This window comes from Panthera pardus, unplaced genomic scaffold (genome assembly GCF_024362965.1).
Source record: "Panthera pardus isolate Hobbes unplaced genomic scaffold, ASM2436296v1 HiC_scaffold_20, whole genome shotgun sequence".
Taxonomy (NCBI): domain Eukaryota; kingdom Metazoa; phylum Chordata; class Mammalia; order Carnivora; family Felidae; genus Panthera; species Panthera pardus.
The window spans coordinates 61839901-61865714 of record NW_026526766.1 but is presented as its reverse complement, the minus strand read 5'-3'; the positions used below and the strand labels follow the sequence as shown (position 1 = coordinate 61865714).

General features: G+C 39.0%; 1 protein-coding gene across 1 annotated transcript in view; it reads left to right on the top strand.

Moving 5' to 3' along the window:
• The window catches only part of ERP44 (endoplasmic reticulum protein 44), a 95760-nt gene that overhangs the window by 67695 nt on the left and 2251 nt on the right, over nucleotides 1–25814 (top strand). Inside the window, exons 7-11 of the mRNA XM_019454353.2 lie at nucleotides 534–591; nucleotides 2181–2297; nucleotides 5944–6055; nucleotides 7004–7145; nucleotides 24425–24527. Of these exons, the coding sequence (XP_019309898.1) occupies nucleotides 534–591; nucleotides 2181–2297; nucleotides 5944–6055; nucleotides 7004–7145; nucleotides 24425–24527 (532 nt within the window). The remainder of the gene's footprint in view (nucleotides 1–533; nucleotides 592–2180; nucleotides 2298–5943; nucleotides 6056–7003; nucleotides 7146–24424; nucleotides 24528–25814) is intronic.

Sequence of the window (25814 nt, the reverse complement as noted above, 5' to 3'; positions counted from 1 at the left end):
ATACTGTACAAGGCATAGGAAAAAACAGTGAACACATAAAACAATTTGGTTGTCGTGGAACTAAATACCTAGGTTATTTCAGTTCATCTACTTTTTTTTTTTTTTTATAAGTTTTGGTTTTAAAAAGTAAAAAGAGAATTCATGATTGTCTGACTTGCAAGCAAATAATGTGTTTTTGTGATTGATTGATCTATGTGACCACATCAATGACCTTGACCCCAAGTTACTGGAAACAGGCTGGTGTCAAAAATAGCTTTTTAGTGCTAAAACTGCCATTCTAAATTTATAAAATATTGAGTCGCAAAAACAGCTAACTAAAATTTTCCTTTAAAAAAATGTGCCTTGGATTAAAGTTTTCCTTTAAATATATGGTTTTGTTGGTATTGCACAGTCTTATAAGTAGGAAAGATGATGGACAAGTATATATTTCAAGTCATTATAATACATGGCAAAACAGCTAGCCAATTCTGTTTCATTCAAGTATATTACTGCTATTATTTTTCTGAGTATCGCTACTTCTCTCTTCCTATCAGAGCTGTTTCAAAACCAGAAAGATATAGTGGAGACAACATAATCTACAAACCACCAGGGGTAAGTTGCTATTTCTTAGTGTGTATAATTTTAAGTGTAATTTAAATGTATAGTATGATCTATATGTTTTATAATCTATAATTCATATTTTTTAATTCACAGAACCACAGACTTTGAGTATAAAAGGAACCTTAAGGCATCTTCTTCTATTAATCCAAACTTTTTAAAGATGGGGACATACAGGCTGAAAGTCAGATAGGGATTTAGTAGCCGAGCTGAGACTAGAGATTTCCTATCCCCAGGCCAGATCTACCTCTCTGTTTTGCATTCGTTTTAAGACGCAAATGCAAAACAATGTTTCAGTGGTCTGTGATCACCACTCCTACCTGAGTCAGACCAGCCAAGCTCCTAGGTCTTCTGGGGTGTAAATTAACCTGATACTTGCCAGCTAATAAGGAGCGGCTAGGTGGCTCTTAGCCCTTGGCTCAGAAGTTAAGTGTCTAAACTTAGAAGTAGCTGCTTAAGTCCAGATGATGGTAACCACAACCAAGAGGCAAAAATCACAGTCTGTGTCATCTCGTGTCCTCTCGTTTGACTTACCAGTATGTCACTGCCGTTTTCACACACGTGCAAACAGAAAATTGTTGGTATTTTTTTGGTTCATGGTTTTTATTTTAATGTTGTTTGTAGTGTCTTGATACAGTGAAGTTTTTAATTTTCATGTAGTCATATGAATGAAATTTTTGCTTAGAGAGCTCATTTCCTCTTCCAAATTCAGAGAAGTATTTGCCTGTTATTTCATTAATAGTAGGTTCCATAGTGTGACCATCTCTAGGTTATCAGAATCCAGTGCAGTGTCTCACTGTGTATTTTGGTTGTTAAGCGCACAGGCTCTGGAATGAGATTCAGGTTTAACGTGTCAAATCTGCCACCTTCCTAGGTGTATAACTCTGGGAAAGTTGCTTAGCTTCTCTGACCTTCAGTTTGTTCATTCATAAAAATAGCCATGATAATAATAGTCCTTGCCTTTGGGGGATGTTTCAAGGATTAAATGAGTCAACACATATAAGGTGCTTACAACAAACAGTGCTTTGACACAGTAAGTTTACTCAGTTAATGGTAGCTATTGTTTTTGTCATCATTTTAAACACTTCATAAATACGGATTTTGAGTGAATGTGGAAAGAGATATTGTAGGTAATATTAGAGATAGCTATGCCTTAGATTTATATAGTATCTTGTATTTCTTAAGGCCTTTTTCCTGGAAGTTTCCACATTTTCTTCTAACATTTTCAGCTCTAAGGGATAGCTAAATCAATTCATTTGGGTGATTCTTTTTCACAATGCCTGCCTGCCATTGGTAAAAATAAATAGTTAATTGACTCAAATCGGAGGAAAAGCAGAAGGCTTAGACATCACAGGTTGGATAATTAGGTCTCTGATAAATACAGACTTACCAGCTTTTTTACACAGCTCTCTTTCTTGGAAGTTTCATGATTTTTCGTTTTTGGGTTTTTTTGTTTTGTTTTGTTTTGTTTTTCTTTTTTGTATACCCTGTAGATTTTCTGGGTCATAGATGGCTTAGAGAGTGCATTTTTACTAACACAGGTTAGATTCATTTAATTTTTTTTCCCCCTGCTTTTGTAATAGCATTCTGCTCCAGATATGGTCTACCTGGGATCTATGACAAATTTCGATGGGACTTACAATTGGATTCAAGATAAATGCGTTCCTCTTGTTCGAGAAATAACGTTTGAAAATGGAGAGGTATGGCTTTCTAATGTGTGTTATCTTGAATTCAGATTTCTGAAAGAGCCAAGGTTCCTCCAGACATCTTACTGTTTTACTACAGACTTACCAATTGTAAAAAATCGTACAGTGAACAGAACTATATTGTAGCCATTTCCAAAAAGAGGCCAGTGGTTCTTTGCCTTTACTGTCCCAGAACCCCTCTGTTGCATTTCCTGCCATAGCAATGGTTGACTACAGCCTTGAAAATAAGTTTGACCATGGCCTCTCAGGTGATTCTGATACTCCCTCTTGGTTAAGGGGGTGCCTTTAGAAGCAGTGCGCTGCAGATTTCGGTTACAATTAATTATATACAGTGAATAATCCTTTGCCATAAAAAGGTTTTCCCGATTCCTGTCTACCCTAAAAGAATGGACTTGTGTTCTCTTTCATCGTACTCATGACAGCGGTTATCAGTTATCATGTAACTGACATCAGTGATCCCATACTCCTGATCTAGGTCCATCTAAAGTCTTATAACTCTCACAGAAACAAAACACAAAAGCCTAAGATTGGAGGAGCAAATAACAAAGGCCTAGGTGTATGACGTACATAGAGAGCTGTGCATTGCATGTTAAAGAATTAGAATTGTATAGGTCAGATTTTAAATATACGGCTCAAGAAATTATCAAGTGTGAACACACCCATACAACCACCACTTAGAGATTGGCAATTCTGTAAAGGCTCAGCTGGTAAATATTTTAGGCTTTGCAGTTTGTACGCTGTCTTGTCCCAAGTGCTTCGGCTCTGCAGTGGTGGCACAGAAGCAGCCTCGGACAATACCTGCCCCAGGGAAGTGACGTTCAGTAAAGCTCGCTCGCGCTCTTTCCTAGTTTATCCTATGAGCACCTCTGCTACTTTGCTCAGTTCTCTAGGCTTCGGGTTTGTTTAGCTGAATACAATTTTTTATTGCATTAGTTTATTTACTCCTCAGAGGCTTAGAAAGAGTTAGTAACTTGTCCCGATTATTCACCTGCTCTCGTTGTTCTTGTAGGAATTGTTTCAAAAAGAGTTGAAAGGTGTAGACCTGGAAAACCTTAAACAACAAATAGGGGTTCCTCTCCCCACCTCCACAGTAGTTGACACATTTAAAAGTCTTTGGATTTTTATTACATGTTGTAACCAACCACCCCAAATTATTTAAACTGTGAGGAAAGATTTGTTAGCCTCTAAAGCTGGTTGTCTTGATATCCCTCTCCTGAATCTTTTGATACCTGTTTCATAAAGAATGTGTTGGTGGGGACACAGGTGAACAGGGAAGCCTAGGCAGCATAAACTACCGGCTACTATGTTGATGTATGTAAATTGGCATAGCGACCTAAGTGACATGGATGTATTCAAACTGCTTGTCTATTCATTATTTCTCTCCTCATGGTCGTTGGTACATCCACCTCTTGCTTAGTGTTACAAAGCCGCATGTTATATTTGTTTTTACTTTTAACCTCCTCGCTCTTAACTTTTCTAAAAGGTGACCGCTGAGTCTTACTTCACTGGTACTTATTCAACAACATGTGTCTTCATTTATGCAGTCATAGGCTGATCGCACGTTACCGTGTACAGTAATCTGTGAGCAAAAGAGAAGCAAAATGAGAGTCTCTGTTTTTAAGATGTTTTCAGTCCAGGAGCTAGCACGTACAGATAATGTAACATTAAAGACACGCCGCATGCCGCATGAGGGGCCCTGGGAGATGTTCTGGGAATTCAGAGGACAGTGTTCATTTCTACCTTTGGCGGAAATGGAGTAGAAATCCAGGATGACTTTCTAGAAGAGGCTTTTCAGTTCTGTAACGAAAGGGCTGAAAGAGAAATAGAAGGGCCCACGGAAATGGTGAAGTAAGAGGAGGGGCCTGTGCGTTAATGTTGAGTGTTGAGGGCACTGGTTAGACTTTACAGTGTAGATAATAAAGAGGTGGGTGGGAATCCAGACTTGGATGGAGGACTGGAACTGGGCTTGGAAATAAAAGGGACCAAATATAGTGGTACTTGAGGTTGTTGAACTAGTTGAAGTGTCCAGGCTAGAGCAGAGAAGTCCAAAGATGGAACTGTGGGAGTAGTAGAAGCAATGAATGGGTTGGGGAAAGAAAGAGAGAGAGAGAGAGAGAGAGAGAGAGAGAGAGAGAATGAAAAAAATGTTAGCTAAAGAGATAAAAAGTGAGGAAGAAATTGTAAATCAGCTTGCTGAAAGATCACTGCAGTGCCCGGGGCCAGGGGCTGGGAGGCAAGAGAAGTAGACAGGGACTGCCAGTGATTGAGTGTGGAGTTTCTTCTTGGAGTGATGCAAACGTTCTGGAATCAGGTACTGTCGATGTTTGAAAACCTTGTAATAAAACCTACCAAATTGTACACTTTAAAATGAACTTTTATGGTATGTGAATTACATCTCAATTTTTAAAAGGTAAACATAGGGCTCCTGGGTGGCTCAGTCAGTTGAGTGACTTTGGCTCAGGTCACGATCTGCAGTCTGTGAGTTCGAGCCCCATGTCTGGCTCTGTGGTGACAGCTCAGAGCCTGGAGCCTGCTTCAGAATTTGTGTGTCTCTCTCTCTTTTCCTCCCCTGCTCGTATTCTGTCTCTGTCTCAAAAATAAATAAACATTAAAAAAAATGTTTTTAAATATAAAGGTAAATGTGACAGGAAGCTTAATTATTCTGTGTACAAGTGTAACGGGCTTAAACACGGAGATAGAAACCACGAGCAAGCTCTTGTCCTAGAAGATAGGTTCCAGTTTCACTGTTTTAGGATAAAGGATGTTTGTGTTTTCTACTGTTGCAATTTCTAAATGACAGAGAGACACGCAAAAGGATAGTTGATAGAAATAATTTTATTATAATAATTTTATTATGAGGCCCTTTCTGGACTTATCAGTCCAAACTTAGCATTTGTCAGAGAGAATAAATGATGAAAATATGCTGTCTACTTATCACATTTCTCTTGATTATTCTCAATAACAATAATAAAAGTTCTTAAAGCACTCAGTAATTTTCAAGGCGTTTTTGCATATGTGCGTATACAAGGTACAAAACGTACACATACATAGCGGTGTTAATGTCGATACATTGTGTATTGAAAACTGGCTGTCTTGTGGGGGTTTTTGTCTTTTACTCTGAATCAAACACTTTTCAGCTTAGGGTCGTTCTCTTGTGAGTGGAGTGGATTTTGCAACAGACCTTAAAATAAATGTGTGTTTGCCAATTAGATTTGTTGCTGGTATACCCACTTAGTTTTTCAGTGTTATTTTTGAAGACTGAAAATACTAATCCTGTTTCCCCCACCCTAAAGTCCACATCTTGTTGAAGAACCAGCATAGTTCCTCCTTTGGTCGGCTCATGTTTAAAATGTCCTGGTTTCAGCCAAAGGGAACTGATAGACCAGCCCAATGGTTACTTTAAGTCAGATGAGTTCCAGCACTAGAGCAGGACATGTTTGTCCTCTGAGTGCCTGGGAACTTCAGGTAGAAGGCAGAAGGCTTCCTTCCTCCATTGAGGCTAATGTTTCTTTACACCACTGGACCCTCTTTTCCTGGGAAGTTGCAGCTGTTACACGTGTTACTTGGGTTGGGTTCAAATTGTTCCTACCTAGAACAATGGAGAGGCCTGATCATTCTTATTGAATACTTCTGTATACAGGAATTGACAGAAGAAGGACTGCCTTTTCTCATACTCTTCCACATGAAAGAAGATACGGAAAGTTTAGAAATATTCCAGAATGAAGTAGCCCGACAATTAATAAGTGAAAAAGGTAGACAGATTAAGGTGTTTATTTTCAGCCTTTCTTCTATCCCTCCGCTCCCCCATTACATTCATATCAACGTAAACGTATTTGGGTTAAGAGTTTAATAAGTAATGTTAACTCTACTTATCCCCTGAATTTACATGTAAACACGGGGGTGGGAGGCATTAGTGGAGCTAATATGAAGCGGTGGCTTTTTTTTTTTTTTTTAAACCATGACTCTATTGGCTCCCTAAAATAGCATGAAAAGTGGGGTCATGGGTGGACAACATTAGTTTTATGTACTTTATTCCAGCATCTTCATACTCTTCTGGTCCCTTTCTAATGGATAGTTCCAGAGATGTAAGTTTGAGACTTACACGGTCTAACATTTATTTCTAAATGAAAGAGAATTGAGTAGTTCTCTGTGGACTTCTTCAAACCATCAGAAAAGAGTATGAAATTATCACCTACTTTCCCTCTGTAGTTAGAGAAGAAAGTCAGAACAAAGTAAAGTTAGGGCATTGTATACAGCCACGCCCTTACTGGTCACATAGTAAATATTTTGGGGTTGAATTACATTAAGTATCAACCAGTAGGGACTGGAAGGGCATCCTTGATGAAATGAAGATGGCTCCTTGAGAAGGGCTTGTATGTCAATTTCATGAACTTGCTGAAAACCCAGATGGGTAGGTGATTGCCCATTCAAGGGAAAAAAAAAACGTCACCATAGCATTTATATTCAGGTTGAGTTCATATAATTTCTAAGGAAATTCTACTCTGCCCTAGTCACTAAAATTCTACCTTTTTAAAATGTTGTAATATTTAGGTTGTAGTTTTGGTGATCTATAATACTCTAAAGCATATTGATTTTTCATTTCATTATTTATTTATTTGTCACTTTTCATGAACTTGTAATCTTATGAGAATATGATCAAGAAAATTCTAATCTGTCTCCAAATTCTATTTCTTATAAAGGTACCATAAACTTTTTACATGCTGACTGTGACAAATTTAGACATCCTCTTCTGCACATACAGAAAACTCCAGCCGATTGCCCTGTCATAGCTATTGACAGCTTTAGGCATATGTATGTGTTTGGAGACTTCAGGGATGTATTGTAAGTATTCTCTTTTTCCCCCTTTTTTTAATTACTGATCTGTGTCTCAAAAATGAACTTAAAACCATTGTTTGGATATTTTAAATAATCCTATGTTGAACCAGTAATACTTTGTTATTTGGATAGCTGGGGTTTTATTTTTCACTCTAGAGTGTAGTATGATTGACTGAGAATTATGATATATTCCTATAGAAATGCAGCATTACATGATCCTAATGCTTGGGAAAAGAAAATTTTTGCTTTTCCAGAAATTAGTTCTGAATGTTGTTTGGTGTTTGTCAGCATGTCAAAGAAAGTAGATTATAATCCTAGGTCATCTTAAAGGTACTTGGTAATATTGCTGCTCGTTTGTGGTATTTAAAGACCTTGAAGATGGCTATGACTAGGCATTTCTATGGGTATACGGCTATGAAACTTTCCAAGAACAGATAAGCTTTCTGAATCCATTCTCAGCTATTCATAATATTAATAAACATATAAACCTGTAACTACCATAGATTTTAAATTTTTATGAGCTTTCTGAGATGTTAAATATAGTGGTTAAAAAAGGAGACGTTTCTTCATATTTGAAAATTTTAAGCAACACAGGTATTAATTCAAATTAGACCTTTTCTTTTAAATTTATTTAAATACCCTTTTTTTATGTCCAAAGATTAAAATTGCATAGTTAGAGGATGATCTGAAATCCTCTATTTATTGCAGAATAAACTACCTCACTCACTACTAAATATTTCATTAGAGATGTGGTTGTTTGATAGAAGATTCTCAGCCTTACCATATAGCCTAGATTTGAGTCCTGACTTGAGCAAGTCACTTAACTTCTCTGTTCTTGTTTCTTTACACTTAAAATATGGTTAGTGGTACAACCTACCTGTTGAGATTGTTATGAAAATTAACGAGAGGGGATGGTTGTGTTATGAAGCATAGAGTACTAATAAATATTTGTCGTTTTTACTTTACCTACACTCAAAAGGATACCATTTAGCCTATTAACTCATTACATATTTATCCACGTCTTGTATATGACAATCTTTGTGTAATACAAACCAAGTCATATAAACCAGTGGTTTAAGGTTTACTAAGTCTGGGCCCTTGCCCTCAAAGAACTCACACCCGAATAGAGAAAGGAGACAATAGGGTAATAGGCAGTTGTGTTTTATGATATGATAAGGACTCTGACAGAGTTCAACAGAGAGGTACTTGATCCAAGATCTAGAGGTGTGGATGCCTAAGGCAGGCCCTAAAGTTCTGGAGAAGCTTATCCTGGAGGGAAAAGGAGACAGGGCTTGGAGAAGGGGGACATTGGTAGAACCAAGCACGAGACTATGGCTGAATAAGTGGGAGTCGGGATGCTGAGGGATGAGGTCATGAGAAGCAAGCAGCAGCTAGCTCGTGAAATCTCCGTGATGTGTTAGGGAAATTTGACATTGTCTTCAAAACTCTGAAGTCAATGAAGGGTTTGAATCAGGAGGTTTTTAAATGTTTTCATTTTTTATTTTTTAAAGCTTATTATTTGAGAGAGAGAGAGGAAGTGCACACACAAGCACACGCACAGGATGGGCAGAGAGAGAAGGAGAGAGAGAGAATCCCAAGCAGGTTCTGTACTGTGAGAACAGAGTCTGATGCGGGGCTCGAACTCATGAAACGTGAGATCATAACCTGAGGCAAAATCAAGAGTTGGAGCCACCCAGGTGCCCCCAGGAGGTTGTTTTTTAAAAATCACTCATGCAAACTGGAGAATAAATTAGAGTGAGTAGAAACAGAATCCAGGAGACTATTCAGTAATCCGGGCAAGAGTTGATGACAGACAACAGGTTGATTCCTGAATGAACAAATTGCCTAAATGAATTTCAGCAGTAGCACTAAGGCAAGACAGAAGCAGGAATCTTGAGATATTTTGTAGGTGGAATAGGAGGACTTGGTATCTTAATAAATGGGGGAAGGGAGCTGTGAGTGATGGCCAGGAATCTGACTGGCACTGCTAAGTGGGTTAGCCATTAACTGAGCTGGGAGCTGAGTAGAGGAGCAGCCTTGTGGTAAAGGTATTGGGTTCTCTTTCTTGGCGTATTGATTTTGAGGTGCCTGTGGGCCTAAAAGGAGGAGATTCCAGTAGGGAGTTTGCGTGGCTCCAGGATTCAAGAGGGAGATAAGGGTGGAGTCTTGAACACATAAGGATATAGCTGAACTTATTGAAACAGATGAGATGACTTAGCACAGGATTGAAAATGGAACCCTGAGGAGTAGCAACACTGAAGAGGAGGACAGATGAAGGAACATGTGTAAAAGACTATGGGGGAGGAGGAATCACAGAAGTGAAAGAAAACCAGAAAGGAGTATTATGGTAATTGAGGGAGAAGCACTTTCAGCAGGAAGGAATGCTCAATCCAAAGATAAGGATCCGTTATATTTGCCCCCCAAAAAGGCAGTATTGTAGTGCATTGAAGAGTACCGTTTGGTGAGGAGATGAAGATTTGACAATGAAAGTTGTTGCAAGAAGCCAGCCTTTAAAGGGAAAGAGAAATAGGGGGACAGATCCAGAGACACATAAGATGAAGTGAGGTTTTAGCTTTTCTTTTCTTTTTTAACCCCTTTAGGGTGCAAGAACTAATCATGACTAAATGCTTGTGGGAAGGGGGGCACCTGGGTGGCTCAGTCGGTTAAGCGTCCGACTTCAGCTCAGGTCATGATCTCGCAGTCCGTGAGTTCGAGCCCCGCGTCGGGCTCTGTGCTGACAGCTCAGAGCCTGGAGCCTGTTTCAGATTCTGTGTCTCCCTCTCTCTCTCACCCTCCCCTGTTCATGCTCTGTCTCTCTCTGTCTCAAAGATAAATAAAACGTTAAAAAAAAAAATTAAAAAAAAATGCTTGTGGGAAGGAATCAATGGATTGAAGGGTTATTGAACAGATAGGAGACAGAGGGGCTAATTGATCAAGCAGAGCCATAGGAGCACAGAGGGAATGAGAAGCATCCTTCTTCCTTTCCCGTGAGAAAGAGGGGAAAGGGGGTGTTTAGGGATTATGGTGGTAGTGACAGCAGCAGAAGACTGCAGAGGTTCCTGTCCAGTTCTTGTTTTTAACTATGACTAAGGAAGCAAGATCATTTACTGAGAGTGGGAGGTAGCGGAGAATGAGAGGGTAGGACTATACTGGATTTTGAAAGGAGTAGTTGTACGCAGAAATCCACCTGAAAGGTCCAGATCTTCCTAGCATCTCGGCATTTATTTAGAAATCGGAACTCATAGTGGCGCCTGGGTGGCTCAGTCGGTTGAGCGTCCAACTCTTGATTTTGGCTCAGGTCATGATCCTAGGGTTGTGGGATCGAGCCCCATGCAGGGCTCTATGCTGAGTGAGCATGGAGCCTGCTTAAGATTCTCTCTCTCTCTCTCTCTCTCTCTCTCTCTCTCTCTCTCTGTCTCTCTCTCTCTCTCTCTCATAAGTAATAAAATAAAAATTGGAACTTGTGTAGTCCCCTTAGCAAGCGTGTGAACATTGACACATTGATGGTTAGGCTAGATGGAAATGTCTTACCTGGTTGGGTGTCCTCTTCCTCTCACTCCTTAGGCTTGCTCCCGGAAGCTATTAGCTCAAGCTAAAGTGAGATTTTTAAGAGAGGGTAGTTCTGGTGTTTGGGCTCTCGGCAAGTGCCTCCAGCAGAGGGACGGTGCTCAGCATTACAAATACTGCCTTCTTCGTGGGTGGTTTATGTGAAGTTTTTATCAGCACATTTCCCTACTTCTCATAGCAGATAAATCTCCAGTTTATTGACCTCTTCGCTTTCACTGCAGACTTACAGCCCTAATTATAAAGTCTCAAATTAGTGGAAGTCGACAGGACACTGACTCGGATTAGGTTTACTACCTGTCAGCAACCAAACTATGCCCAACTTCGGCTTTTATTCCTAGGAAATTGTGTTACACATCAAGAGACATCTGTGAGGAATTCTGTCTTGGCTATCTTAAGTTTTCTCCTCCAGTTCTGAAGACAGATTTAAAGCACTAGTCTGACTAAGCACTTCTGATCCCACCTCTGTTGGTCAGAGAACCCAAACTAACACAAGTAGGTGTATTCTTTATCACGTGACCTAGCGCCTCTATTCCCCAGCCGTGGTTTACTGCACCAAGGGGTGGGCACCTGACCAAGCAAGACTAATCTATTAGTTGGCATTATTCTACTTATGCCCTGGTGCAAAAAGAAACCGCACCAGTGAGGTGGTTTCCAAAGAAATCTGGAAATAGGAAATAGTCCTCTCCCATCCTTCAAGTGTTCAGTCCTGTGAGGAGGGAGGGAGATAAGAGAAGTGACTATACTTGAAACTCTTTGAAATAAATTACTTCTTTAATTTCTCCCTTAGGTGCCTGATTTTCCCTCCTAGGCACTGTTCGCTCTAATAGTTTTTTAATTGTAAGGAGGCACATGCTGCGTGAGCTACAGACTGAGCCTATGTGAATAGATGTTAGTGTTAAAAATCAAATAAAATATGTGGCAAAATGAATCTGACACACTTAATGGCTTGCATAATTGTTATTGTGCTGCATGGCAAGTAAGGCTTAAATGATAAACAGTTTCCATAAATTACTGTAATTATTACTTTCAGTAACTCAGCATTTCTGGGGTCAGTTGGGGGAAGTGTGGTTGTGGTAAGGGCAAGAATGCAGATTTATAGTGCACAGTCTCCCCCGCCACGCCCCCCATGCCAGAGGTAGGCATGGGGTTGTGGGAGGAGGGTATGCTACCAGTGTTCTAGTCACCTCTCCCTTATTTCAGAGAAACCGGGGCTAAGGGAGGTGATGTAACCAGCAAGGGCACACGGCTAATTAGCAGCAGGCCTAGGATTCACATCCGAGCATACTGAACCCGAAGTCTCAAACTCATAACACTTAATATCAAAGCAGTTATATTTTCAGTACATATAAAAAGCAATGTAAGTGTGAATGCGAAAGATGTTTGGAGAAAAGTACTTGTATCTGAAACTAAATCACAGATCTGAGTCTTTCTTTTTTTCCTATAGGTTGACCAGATTGGTTTCTTGCCAAATGTAAAAGAATAGATTTTATATGTGGAGGAAAAGAATGGGGTGGGGGGGTAATTTAGGAACCTAAGAGCACCTAAGGGCAGGTCTAGGAAATGTTCTATAGTCTACAGGAGAAGAAAGTAGGTGGTGGCGTAGGGCATAGGGCTGTTGAAGGACTTTCCAGAAAGACTCGCCTTCCAAAAACTGTGGCCAGGAAATACCATGGCATCTGTGCCCCTGCTGGAGTGTGCTTAGGTACTGCTGCGGGGCCCCCGGTGATGGGAAGAAGCCGGACAGGCTCCAGGGCACTTAGGAAAATGGAACAGGCTACGCTAATGCACAGTACCCTGACTGTGGGCACCAGGTCTTTTACCCCAGATCACTAAATCACGGAAAGTGATCGTAATTCCTTAAACTGCTAGGGCTGATTGGCTGCATTGGTGTCAGGGGAGGGGCGGCTGTGGTGTGGAGATGAGAGGCAAGGCCGAACTAAAACTGGGAGGCGGGGGGCGCCTGGGTGGCGCAGTCGGTTGAGCGTCCGACTTCAGCCAGGTCACGATCTCGCGGTCCGTGAGTTCGAGCCCCGCGTCAGGCACTGGGCTGATGGCTCGGAGCCTGGAGCCTGTTTCCGATTCTGTGTCTCCCTCTCTCTCTGCCCCTCCCCCGTTCATGCTCTGTCTCTCTCTGTCCCAAAAATAAATAAAAAACTTTGAAAAAAAACACAAAAAACTGGGAGGCGGGTGCCGCACTAATTTAGCAGTTTGGTCGCCTGCTGACAAATTAGCCTGTCTCCTCGAGCTTGGAGGGGCAAACCAGGAATTGGGTGAAATGATAAAGAACTTGGAAAGATAGGTACAAGAAAAAATTTAAAACCAGGTCACCATTAGGTCCCTTTAAAGTCTGAGAATTTGTTTTGTTCTTCATTATCTAGGGGCTCTATTTTTAAAAAACCCAAATGAGGCTTTTTTTTTTTAAGTGGAAAAAATTGGTACTGGGAAAGCTTCTTAAAAGGCAGATTTAGTTTTTATTATCTCTTGCTATAGCAACTTTGTGGCAGCATTAGTAGATGTTCAAGAAGTGTTTTGATTAACTTGCTCTTAGTTTTAACCTTTCTGTTATACATTTAAGAGTTTGACTACTTTGGATATATATCTTCACATCTGGGATATAGCCTGGTATTTACCAACTAGCCGTTCACCCTGTTGTTCCCCTCCTCCCTGAGTCACCTCTGTGGTTGTGATTTCTCTCTGTCTGTCCCTGCTGTCCGCCACTGGGCAGTGTACACACTGGCCTGGATCCCTGAACACCACTGTCATTGTCACTCATGTAATGTACTTACCATATAACTGACATTGGTTATCTCCTTATAAGCACTTTATATTTTACAAATCATTGCACTGTGTTTTGCCTTATTTGGTCCTGCCAGCAAAATAGACATGAAACTCTGGCAGAGGCAGGCTCTGTACCAGCTCCATTTTATACTTTATGTATGTTCTCAGTTTCTGTAACAGGCTTCTAAGACCGGTATGATTTCTACTTTTACAATAAAGAAGTTAGGCTCCAAGAGATTTAGTAACTTTACCAAATTAAAGTCAAATCACTAAGGAGGCAATATAGTTAGCAGTTAGGTGCTCAGACTCTAGTTTCTAATCCCAGTCTGTTACCTACTAGTTATATCACTCTGGGCAGTTTCTTACCACCTCTCTGTCTCAGTTTCCTCATCTGTAAAACGGGAAATGATAGTATCTGCTTCGTAGGGTTGTTGTGGGCATTAAATGAATGTGTGTATCTATAGCTCTTAGAACAGTATCTGATACATGAATATGATAAGGCTATGTTGCCTGTTATAGGAAATCATATATTCACATTCAAATCTAAGTCATTAGACTATAAAAACAATACAATTAAGTTAAATAAGCGGTGTTTTCATTTTACATATTAGAAACCTGAAGCTCAAAGAGGTTACGTAATTTAAATGGCAAAATACTGTTTTCTTAATACTATAATACATTAAATCAGTTTGTACTACATTATTGTATAAGTTAAGTTAAAGAGTAGTTAAAAGAGACGTTTGGGTGGCTCAGTTGGTTGAGCGTCCTACTTCGGCTCAGGTCATGATCTCACAATTCGTGAGTTTGAGCCCCGCATCCAGCTCTGTGCTGACAGCACAGTCTGCTTCAGATCCTATATTCTCCTCTCCTGCCACTCCCCATGCACACGCATGCTTGAGCACGTGTGCTCTCTTTCTCTCAAAAATAAACATTTAAAAAATAAAGAGTAGTAAACAATATTAGGAAATTGAATCCAGCAACATAGAAAAAAAGAATAATGTACAACTAAGTGGGCTTTATCCCAAGTGTGCAACGCTAGTTTAGCACTCAAAAACCAGTCAGTGTAGGGGCACCTGCGTCTGTTGAGCGTCTGACTCTTGATTTCAACTCAGGTCATGATCCCAGGGTTGCTGGGTTGAGCCCAGTACCAGGCTCCATGCTGAGCATAGAGCCTGCTTAAGATTCTCCTCTCTTTCCCCCGCCCCACCCTGCCTCCCTCTTTCCCTTGCACTCTTTCTCTAAAATGAGGGGCGCCTGGGTGGCGCAGTCGGTTAAGCGTCCGACTTCAGCCAGGTCGCGATCTCGCGGTCCGTGAGTTCGAGCCCCGCGTCAGGCTCTGGGCTGATGGCTCGGAGCCTGGAGCCTGTTTCCGATTCTGTGTCTCCCTCTCTCTCTGCCCCTCCCCCGTTCATGCTCTGTCTCTCTCTGTCCCAAAAATAAATAAAAAACGTTGAAAAAAAAATAAAAAAAATAAAAATAAAAATAAAAAAAATAAAATGAAAACAAAAACCAAAAAAACCCCAGTGTAATTTAGCATATTAATGAATAAACAGCAACAAAAAAAACTGATCCCAATTATACATGCAGAAGCATTTGACAAAATTCAACATCCTTTCATGACAAAAATGCTTAACAAACTAGCATATGTGGAAACTTCCTCAATCTGATAAAGGACGTTTATAAAGAAACTACAGCTAGTATCATGTTTAATGGTGAAAGATTGACCACTTTCCCCTTAAGATCAGGAACCAGGCAAAGATATTTACTGTTTTTATGCATATGTGCATTAAGCATATCATTTGTTCCTTTATTTCTGATTATAAAAAATTTATGTTCTTTGTGGATAATTCTGAAAGTTAACAAAGTGCCAAAGAATTAAAAATGACTCATAAATCCACAAGCCAGATATCTAGACACACATGTGTGTTATAAATGTAATCAGGGCCATGCCAGTTTATGAATTTTCTTTTTAATTTATCCACACATTGTAAGCATCTTCCTGTATGATTAAATTTTTTCATTTTTAATGGCTAGTGTGCCTTTGAATGGCTTGTTCCATGATTTAACCCGCTGTCTGAATCCAGGTTTTCCTGTGACAAAATTAATAACACACTGCTACTAACGGGGCTTTACCAAACTCGTCCTTTAGGATGAACACCCTCTACTTGAACTCTAGGACATCATCGTGGTCTTCTTTTTTCTGGCTCTTTCATTAGCTTTTACTGATTGTGCGTCTTGTCTTTGACCCCTTGTCGTGATAATCGTAAAGCTGTGCTAATATGATAGCTACTAGCCATGTATGAATATTGAAGTTTTAATTAAAATGACGTACGATTTAAACGTCTGTTTCTCAGGTGCTCTCAGTGCTCGGTGGCCACATGTGGGTAGTGGCTACTGTATTTGACAGCACAGATACAGCGTTTTCCATTTTCACAGAAAGGTCTGTTGGATAGTTCTGTTGCTGTCAGAGGACATGCCGTTGTAAGGAACAGAAACTCACTCCACGGAGCTCAAAACAAGGGGCTTGTGCTGAAAAACTACAGGAAAAGGGCAAGGACGAGAACTGCAGGAGGTGCAGCCACTCTCTGCCCTTCTTCGGGCCCGAAAGCTCTTCTCTTGCTCCTTTCTTCACATCTGCTCCATCCTTCTCTCTCGATACCAGCTTCTTCCTCTGCCCTGCCATGACTTCTGCATGGAGGTGGTTCTGATTTATCATGACAAATGTGGCCTCAACTCTGACTTTATAACTCTAATCAACTGACTGGTCTCCTTATATCTCTTAGTTCACGTTCCCCAGATACCTGGCTCAAACCATAGATTGGTTCCTTGTCTACCCCAGGTTCTATGTCTGTCTTCTCTTTTGTCTTCCCTCTCCTTTTTTTCAGCTTTATTAAGGTATAGCGGACAAAAATTGCTTACATTTGAGGTGTGCAACATGATATTTTGATATATTTATACACTGAAATAACTACCATAATCAAGCAAATTAGTGTATCCATTTCTTCACATACTTTTTTTTTTGAGAACAATTAAGATTTACTTACTCTTAGAAAATTTCAAGTATATAATACAGTATTAGTAACTATAGTCACCATGCTGTACATTTGATCTCTAGAACATACTCTTCCTGTAGCTGAAACTTTGTATCCTTTGACCAACATTTCCCCGTTCTCTCCCAGTCCCGCTCCAGTCCCTCTTAACTACCTGTCTACCCTCTGCTTCTATGAGTTCTGCTTTTTTAGATTCTACGTATAAATGAGATCATGCAGTGTTTGTCTTTCTGTGTCGGGCTTATTTCACTTAGCATAATGTCCTTCAGGTTCATCACTGTTGTTGTAAATGACAGGATTTCCTTCTTTATTAAGGCAGAATAATATTCCGTGTGTGTGTGTGTGTGTGTGTGTGTGTGTATACACCACATTTTCCTTATCCATTCATCAACTGATGGATGCTGGTTGTTTCTCTATCTTGGCTTTTAAGAATAGTGCTACATTGAACATGGGAGTACAGATAACCATTCAAGACAATGCTTTGATCTCCTTTGAGTAAATACCCATTAGCGGGATTGTTGGGTCATATAGTAGTTCTATTTTTAGTTTTTTGGGTAACCTTCATACCTTTTTCTGTAATGGCTATACCAGTTTACATTCCCAGGGAGAAGGGTTCCCCCTTCTCCACATCCTTGCCAACACTTATTTTTTGTCTTTTTGATAAAAGCCATTCTAACAGGTGTGAGGCGATGGCACATTCTGGTTTTGATTTCCATTTTCCCGATGATTAGTGATATGAGCATCTTTTCATGTACCTGTTGGCTGTTTGTATGTTTTCTTTTCAGAAATGTCAAGTCCTTTGCCCTTTTTAAAATCAGGTTGTTTTCTTGCTCTTGAATTGTTTTAGTTCCTTATATTTTTTGGATATTAATCCCTTATCTGATACATGGTTTACGTACCCATTTTGTAGGTTGTCTCTTCACTCTGTTGATTGTTTCCTTTGCTGTGCACAAGCTTTTTAGTTTGATGCAGTCACATTCGTCTGTCTTTGCTTTCGTTGCCTGTGCTTTTGGAATTATATCCAAAAATTTACTGCCCAGACCAAGATCAAGAAGCTTTTCTCCTATGTTTTCTTCTAGGAGTTTTACAGTTTGTCAGGTCTTATATTTAAGTGTTTAATCCATTTTGCGTTGAATTTATATATGATGTGAAATAATGATCCAATTTAATTTTTCTGCCAATGGCTATCCAGTTTTCCCAGCACCATTTAAAAGGCCATCCTTTCTGCAGTGTGTATCTTGGTACCTTTGTCAAACATCAGTTGACTGAGTGTGTGGATTTATTTCTGGGTGCTCTATTATGATCCATTGGTCTATGTCTTTTTATACCAGTACTATACTGTTTTGATTACTAAAGCTTTGTAGTATATTCTAAAATCACACAGTGTGAGGGGCCTGGGTGGCTCAGTCGGTTAAGCATCCAACTTCAGCTCAAGTCATGATCTTATGGTTTGTGAGTTTGAGCCCTTCGTTGGGCTCTGTGCTGACAGCTCAGAGCCTAGAGCCTGCTTCAGATTCTTTATCTCCCTCTCTCTCTGCCCCCTCCTCTGCTCACACTCTCTCTCTCTCTCTCAAAAATAATAAACATTAAAAAAAAAATTCCTGGAGGGGCGCCTGGGTGGCTCAGTCGGTTGAGTGTCCGACTTCAGCTCAGGTCATGATCTCGTGGTTTGTGAGTTCAAGCCCCATGTCGGGCTCTGTGCTGACAGCTTGGAGCCTGGAGCCTGCTTTGGATTCTGTGTCTCCTTCTCTCTCTGCGCCTCCCCCACTTGTGCGCTCTCTCTTGCTCTCTCTGTCAAAAATAAATAAATGTAAAAAAAAAAGAAAAATTAAAAAAATTCCTGGGGCGCATGGGTGGCTCAGTTGGTTAAGCTTCCAACTCTGGCTTAGGTCACAATCTCACGGTTCATGGGTTTGAGCCCCATGTTGGGCTCTGTGCTGACAGCTCAGAGCCTGGAGCCTGCTTTGGATCCTGGGTCTCCCTATCTGCCCTCTCCCCTGGTTGTGCTCTCTTAAAAATAAACGTTAAAATTGTGTTGGTTTTTTTTTTTAAAATAACAGTGATGCCTTCATCTTTTTTCTTCTTGCTTGAGATTGATTTTGCTTTGGCTATATAGGGTCCTTTGTGATTCCATATGAATTTTAGGGTTTTTTTCTGTTTCTATGAAAAATGCCATTGGAATTTTGATAGGGATTGCACTGAATATGTAGATTTCTGTAGATAGTATGGACATTTTAACAATATTAATTCTTCCAACCTATGAATTCAGGATATCTTTCCATTTATTTGTGTCTTCTTCCATCAGTGTTGTATAGTTTTAAATATACAGATATTTTCCCTCCTTGGCTAAATTTATTCCGAAGTATTTTATTGTCTTTGATAAAGATGTCCATTCTCACCAGTTGTATTTAGTATGGTACTAGAAGTCCTAGCAAGTTCCATATACCAAAAAATAAACATGAAATGTTTGGACTAGAAAGAAACTTTCTTCGTAGATGACATGATTATCTATCTATGTAGAAATGCCCAATATATGTACAAGAAAGCTCCTAGAACTAATGGATGATTTCAGCAGGACACAAAGTCACCTTTTAAAAAATCACTTTTATTTCTATATATATGTTAACAATGAACATTAGGAAATCACAAAACGTTTTAAAGTACCATTCATAATAGCTCCAAAAGCAAAAAAAAAAATAAAAATAAAAACTGCCTAAATATACGCCTAGCAAAATATATGTAGGATCTGTTTGATGAAAACTACAAAACACTGATAAAAAAAATCAAAGATGACCAAAATAAATGAAGAAATATTGTGTGGATTGGAAGACTTAATACTGTTTAGATGTGAATTCTCCTCAAATTGACCTATGGATTTAATGCAATTTCAATCAAAATCTAACTAGATTTTTTTATAGATGTAGCTGATTCCAAAATTTACATCGAAAGCTAAAATGAGAATAACTGAAACAAAATTCAAAAAGAAACAAAGCTAAAGGACTCAAAATACCCGACTTTGAGACCTAATTACTATATAGCTAAAATATTTAAAACAGCCTCATATTGGTGAAAAAAATAGGCATGTATTGCTGTAGAATAGAATGGAGAGTCTAGAAATAGGCACACAGTAATTTTCTTTAAGATGCAAAGATAATTTAGTGGAAAGGCTAATCTTTTCAATAAATGGTGCTGTCCCACCTGAACGTCTTCATACCATAAAAAAATAACTTCTGTAAAAAAATTAACTCAGGGACACCTGGGTAGTTCAGTCAGTTAAGTGTCCGCCTCTAGATTTCAGCTCAGGTCATAATCTCATGATTGGTGAGATCAAGCCCTGCATCAGGCTCTGCACGGACAGCATGAAGCCTGCTTGGGATTCTCTATCTCTGCCCCTCCTCTCTCTCTTTTTCTCTCTCTCTCAAAATAAATAATAAACTTTAAAAAAATTAACTCAGAATTGATTGTAGACCTGAATGTGAAAGGTAAAACTATGGAACTCTTAGAAGTAAATGTAGAAGAAACTCTTTCTGTCCTAAGGTTAGATAAAGAGCGCTTAGTACATCCAAAGCACCATGCCCCCTACCAAAAAAATTCATAAATTGGCTTTCATCAGATTAAACACTTTTGCTCCATAAAGGATATTGTTTGAACGTAAAGAAGGTAAACAAATGGCAAATAAGCACATGAAGAGGTGCTCAACACCATTATCCATTAGAGAACTGGAAATTAAAACCACATTGAGATCCTATGACACATTTTTTAGAATGGCTGAATTTAAATACTGAAATACCAGATGTTTGTGAGGATATGGAGCAGGTGGAACTCAAAAAAATGTTTACTTTGAGAGAGAGCGTGCATGCGAGGTGGGGGGATGATGCTGCAGAGAGAGAGGGAGAGACAATGGGTCCCAAGCAGGCTTGACGATTGAGGAGAGCAGAGCCCAAGGCAGGGCTCGATGTCATGAACCTTAAGATCATGACCTGAGAGCCAGAATTAGAATTGGACACTTAACCAGCTGAGCCACCCGGGTGCCCCTGGAGCAAGCGAACTCTTACACATTGCAGTTAGGACACTGGACAATTAGGCAGTTTTTTTTTTTTAAAGTAAACATTTTACACCTTGCATGTAATATACCAGTATTTTTCCTGGAGAAACAAACTCACGTTCACACAAAAACCTGTGTACAAATGTTTGTAGTAGCATTGTTCAGAATAACCCAAATCTTGAAAGAACCCAAATGCTCTTCAGTGGGTAAAAGGATGACTGAGTATGGTATATCCACTCATTGGAGTAGATATTCAATAAAGGAACAAATAGTTGTATACATGCAACAGAATGGAGGAATCTCAAAAGAAGTAAGCTAAATAAAAGAAGCCAGTCTCATGGTTACATGCTGCATGATTCCAAGTACAAGACATTTCAGAAAAGGCAAATTATAGGAACAGAGAACAGATCAGTGGTTGGCAGGAGTTAGGGGGAAGTGGAAGGTCTGACCAAAAAAAGCATGTTGGAATTGTTATGTATCCTATTTGTGGAGATAGTAACTAGATGCTATATGCATATGTTAAAACTCATAGAACTGTAAGCCTAGAAGAGTGAATTCTACTGTATGTAAGGTTTTAAAAAATAAAAATGCTTCTCACTGTGATACATATGTCAAAGTTCATTTAGTGATACCATTTGTGCATTTCCCAGTTTCTAAATTTTGCATCACCTAAAAATAAAAATTGAAAACAAACAGAAAACTGTTTGGAAGGTGGGAAAGAAACACTTAGGTGTTCTAATTAGAAAAACTGTACCCTAAAGTGTGAAAATATAATTGAATTTATTATGGCAAGAATCCGTTTATTTTCCTTTTTAGCACATAACCATGTCTGTTTTCTTAACAATATACTGTTGATTCAGTGTTTCTTACTTAATAATGATGGGTAGTTTCTAGCCACAAGCTAGATAAGAGCTCTTTTGTAATCTTTTTTTCCTCCCACATCAGTTCAGGTTCATCGTATCTCCCTTGTCTTTGCCTTTTGCTCACAATTCTTTCTCTCATCTGTTGACAAGGGGAATCAAGTTAGGAAAAAATCTGTTTTGAGTGTTCTCTATGAATTTGTTATATTTAAGATTTAATTATAAATTATTTTTTGACGAGCAGAAGCTAGTCACATTGTATTGGTTGCGGTCATCTTTGGACTTTATAAAATGACAAACTTAACGGGGTTTTGTCTTAAACATTAGAGACCATTTGTGATTCTTTGATTTGAATGGATATATTTTAGCACTTTGCTGTGCATGACAGCATAGTAGATGATGTCATATTAAATTTAAATTGATCTCCTCTCAGTGTTTATCTTTAGCGCCTGTGCAATTTCTTCAGCACCAGAGAACCTTTCAGAGGCATTCTGTCAATACAGCTACCTGACAGTCATTTGTATTTGTAAACTGTGCATTTGACACCTGCTGGTCTCTGTTGCATTGGAGCTAGTGGGGAGCCAAAATGGGGGTACAATGAAGTTATTGGTTGGTACATCTCAGTGGGAGTTATTGAAGGGAAGAAACAACACTTGCAGGACCTCGGGAGAGGATAAAAAGAAACTAGCAGCTATTCTTGGCTACCAAAAAATTGTGATTTAAAAAGTGAGTCAATTCTACTGAAGTAAAGTGTTTATGGACCTGCACTGCAATTCTTGTAAGGGATATGAAGAAAGGTTTCTGTTTAAAGTATGTAATGAATTTTTAAAACACCAATATTTCAGTAAAAGACTGACAATTCATTTAAGGAGAAATATTAATGAAAACAAGGAAAATGCTTAATTTCTGAAAAGATAGAAATTAAAATGCAGATGTCTTTTATTTGTCAAAGTAGCAAAACAAATTTTAATTAAAAAAACACATTGGCAAGCCTTCAAAAAGCAGGTAGGCAAGTAGCAAAAACTGATGTTTTGTAGGTATAATTTGCCTACACTCTATCAAAAGTTCTTATTAGCTCAACAGATTGTCCTCAACTTATGATGGTTTGACTTGGTTTTTTGCGTTACGGTGGTGCAAAATCAATACATTAAGTAGAAAGTGTACTTTGAATTTGGTCTTTTCTCAGGCTAGCGAGCTGCACTAAGATACTCTTACGGTGCTGGCGATCAGCAGTGAGCTACACCTCCCAGTAAGCCTCGTGATCCCAGATGTCAACAACTGACACACTTACAGACATTCTGTACCCATACAACCATTGTTTATCACTTTCAGTATAGAATTCAATAAGTTATATGAGATTTACATACTTTGGTACAAAACAGGCTTTGTGTTAGATGATTTTGCTCAAGTAGGGTAATTTAAGTGTTCTGAACACATTTAAGGTAGGCTGGGTATATTAAATGTGTTCTCCGTTTAGGATTTTTCAATTTAGGATAGGTTTATTGTGCTGTATCCCCCTTGTAAGTCAAGGAAGATCTGTATTCCTGCTTTATTTGCTACAACCCAAGGAAATAATTACAAAGGAAAAGGGTAGGGGCGCCTGGATGGCTCAATCGGTTAAGCCTCTGACTCTCGGTTTCGGCTTAGGTCATGATCTTGTGGTTTCATGAGTTCAAGCCCCACATCAGGCTCTGTGCCAACAGTGCAGGGCCTGCTTGGGATTCTCTCTCTCTCCCCCCCCTTCTCACCTCCCCTCTCCCCCTCTCCACACTGTCTCCGTGTCTCTTAAAAAATTTTTAAAAACAGGAAAAAGGTGGATACATGAATCTGCTTAGCTTTGTAATCTGTTTTGCTACAATGCATGTTTTTGTACTGCAAATTTGCTTATAACGTGACTGGTATTTAGGAAAAGGATGTTAATATAAGTAAGTTGTGTTCACATTATTTTCCTCAGAATGTTTTGAAGCCATCAAAGTTTTATTTTTTTATTTTTTTTACCATTAAATATAATGTTTTAGTGGTATACAAAGACGTCCGCCCACCCAAAAAGAGGAGAGGGGACAGTTTTATGACCTTGAGAAGTACTTTGCTTTTCACAATGTTAAGCTATCCAGTGAAGCTGCTGGTGTGGTTGAAGAAGTTGTGAGATTTTCCTTTGTGCTTAAGGAAAAAAAAACTCGGAAAAACTATACCCTGATTTAGATTATTTTGATAAAGTTGGTTCTACTGGCAGTGAATGCCTTCAAAGACTCACTTAATATCTCAAAAAAGGACTTATAAGTTCCAGGTTAAAGCTACAGAGGATCCACCTGGCCGACACAGTGATAGAGGCTGAACAGTGCTAGTAATTTTCTTTTTTCTTTTTGAGGGAGAGCATACTCTCTGGATTGGGCAGGGGGTGGGAAGGGGCAGAGGGAGGGAGAGAGAGCATCCTAAGCGTAAGGAGGCTCCATGCCCAGTCCAATAATGCCAGCCTCTATGTCACCACTGTGAGATCATGACCTGAACCGAAATCAAGAGTCAGACACTTAACTAACTGAGCCACCCAGGTGCCCCAGTACAAAACTATGTAGTTGTAAGTGGTTAGCACCTAACACTACTTTTCCCTTAAGACTTGTTATTTTTAGTGATTCTGCAGAACATGAGCTTTTTTAGTTACATAGATTAAGGAAAATATATAAATGTCCAACAATAAGGGATGGTTAAGTAAGTTTTAGGACAGCATCTTGATAGACTAATGCATCTGTTAAAATAAGCATCGGGAAATTTCTGTGAAACAAGTACAAGAATTAGAACACAAAACAGAGTACCCATATTTCATGATTACACTGTATAAAAATGTTTGCAGTATACCTGGCTTCTGATAGTTATGGTAAAATGATGGGGTTGTAGGTAAAATTTAAATAAAAAATGGGGAAGTTGGTAAAATATAGGTAAGTCCATTTTAACAGTTTAAGCTAAATTTTTATTTTACTTTGGTTTTAGAATTCCTGGAAAACTCAAGCAGTTTGTATTTGACTTACATTCTGGAAAATTGCACAGAGAATTCCATCATGGTCCAGATCCAACCGATATTGCCCCAGGACAGGTAGGACTCTTGTTTCTCAGTGGGAACTCTTTTTTTCTTTTTCAGTTAGCCTTGAAGAGGAACTAACCCTCTTGCACAGGCTTGAGTGTGTGCTTCTGAAAATCTTTATAAAGAAATTCTGAACAGACTGTAGATAATATATAAATTATATTCCTTTCAAAATTAATTTTTAAAATTGTGACACTTCAGAAAAGTTGCAACGTGGACGGAACTGGAGAGTGTTATGCTAAGTGAAATAAGCCATACAGAGAAAGACAGATACCATATGTTTTCACTCTTATGTGGATCCTGAGAAACTTAACAGGAACCCATGGGGGAGGGGAAGGAAAAAAAAAAAGAGAGAGGTTAGAGTGGGAGAGAGCCAAAGCATAAGAGACTCTTAAAAACTGAGAACAAACTGAGGGCTGATGGCGGGTAGGAGGGAGGGGAGGGGAGGTGATGGGTATTGAAGAGGGCATCTTTTGGGATGAGCACTGGGTGTTATATGGAAACCAATTTGACAATAAATTTCATATATTTAAAAAAAAAACTTAAAAAAAACTTAAAAAAAAGAAAAATTGCAAGAATGGTACAATATAATTTCTTGGTAAAGTGGTCTAGAGTACCTCCTTTATGGAATAGGAGTAAAAGGGTTAAATACAGTTGGCTTCAAATACAGAAGTTGGAGGTAAGAATTGGGAGCAGGTGGATCAGTGAAGAAATCAGTGGATTCCATTAACTGGTTAAGTCTTCCTCTGTGGCCAGGAGATTGACCACAATACAAAGAAAATAATGATTTGGTATTCTTGCTAAACCATCCTAAGCACCCTCACCAATATAGTATTCATAATTGCTCAAAACTTAAGGTTTAATGCAGCTTTTCATTTGAGATTTAGAATGCTTCACAGCTATTTATGAAAATTTTTTATTTGCTTTTTATTGTGAAAATTTGACTATTTCTATGTTTCTGCTTTGTTAAGCACCCCTAAAATTGCATTTTTGATTCATTATTGATTTATATCATGTCTATTACCACAGTGATACATAACAAAACTCACATTTCATATGCCCAGAACTTCACTATTTTGCCCAAGGAACCTCCACATAGAAAAATAAAAGCTAAGTCAATTTTTCTTAAAGAGTCAAATTACGTTCAGTGTCAAGAGTTCCCTGGAAGAATCCAATGATACGCTTTTTCCTTGAAGTCTGAGGTCAGATTTTATTTTGATAATTAAACAACTGTAGAAGCAAACGGTTTGTTGGCAATAACCCAAAGGCAATTATTTTCCTCAGGAAAGTAAGCCTGCT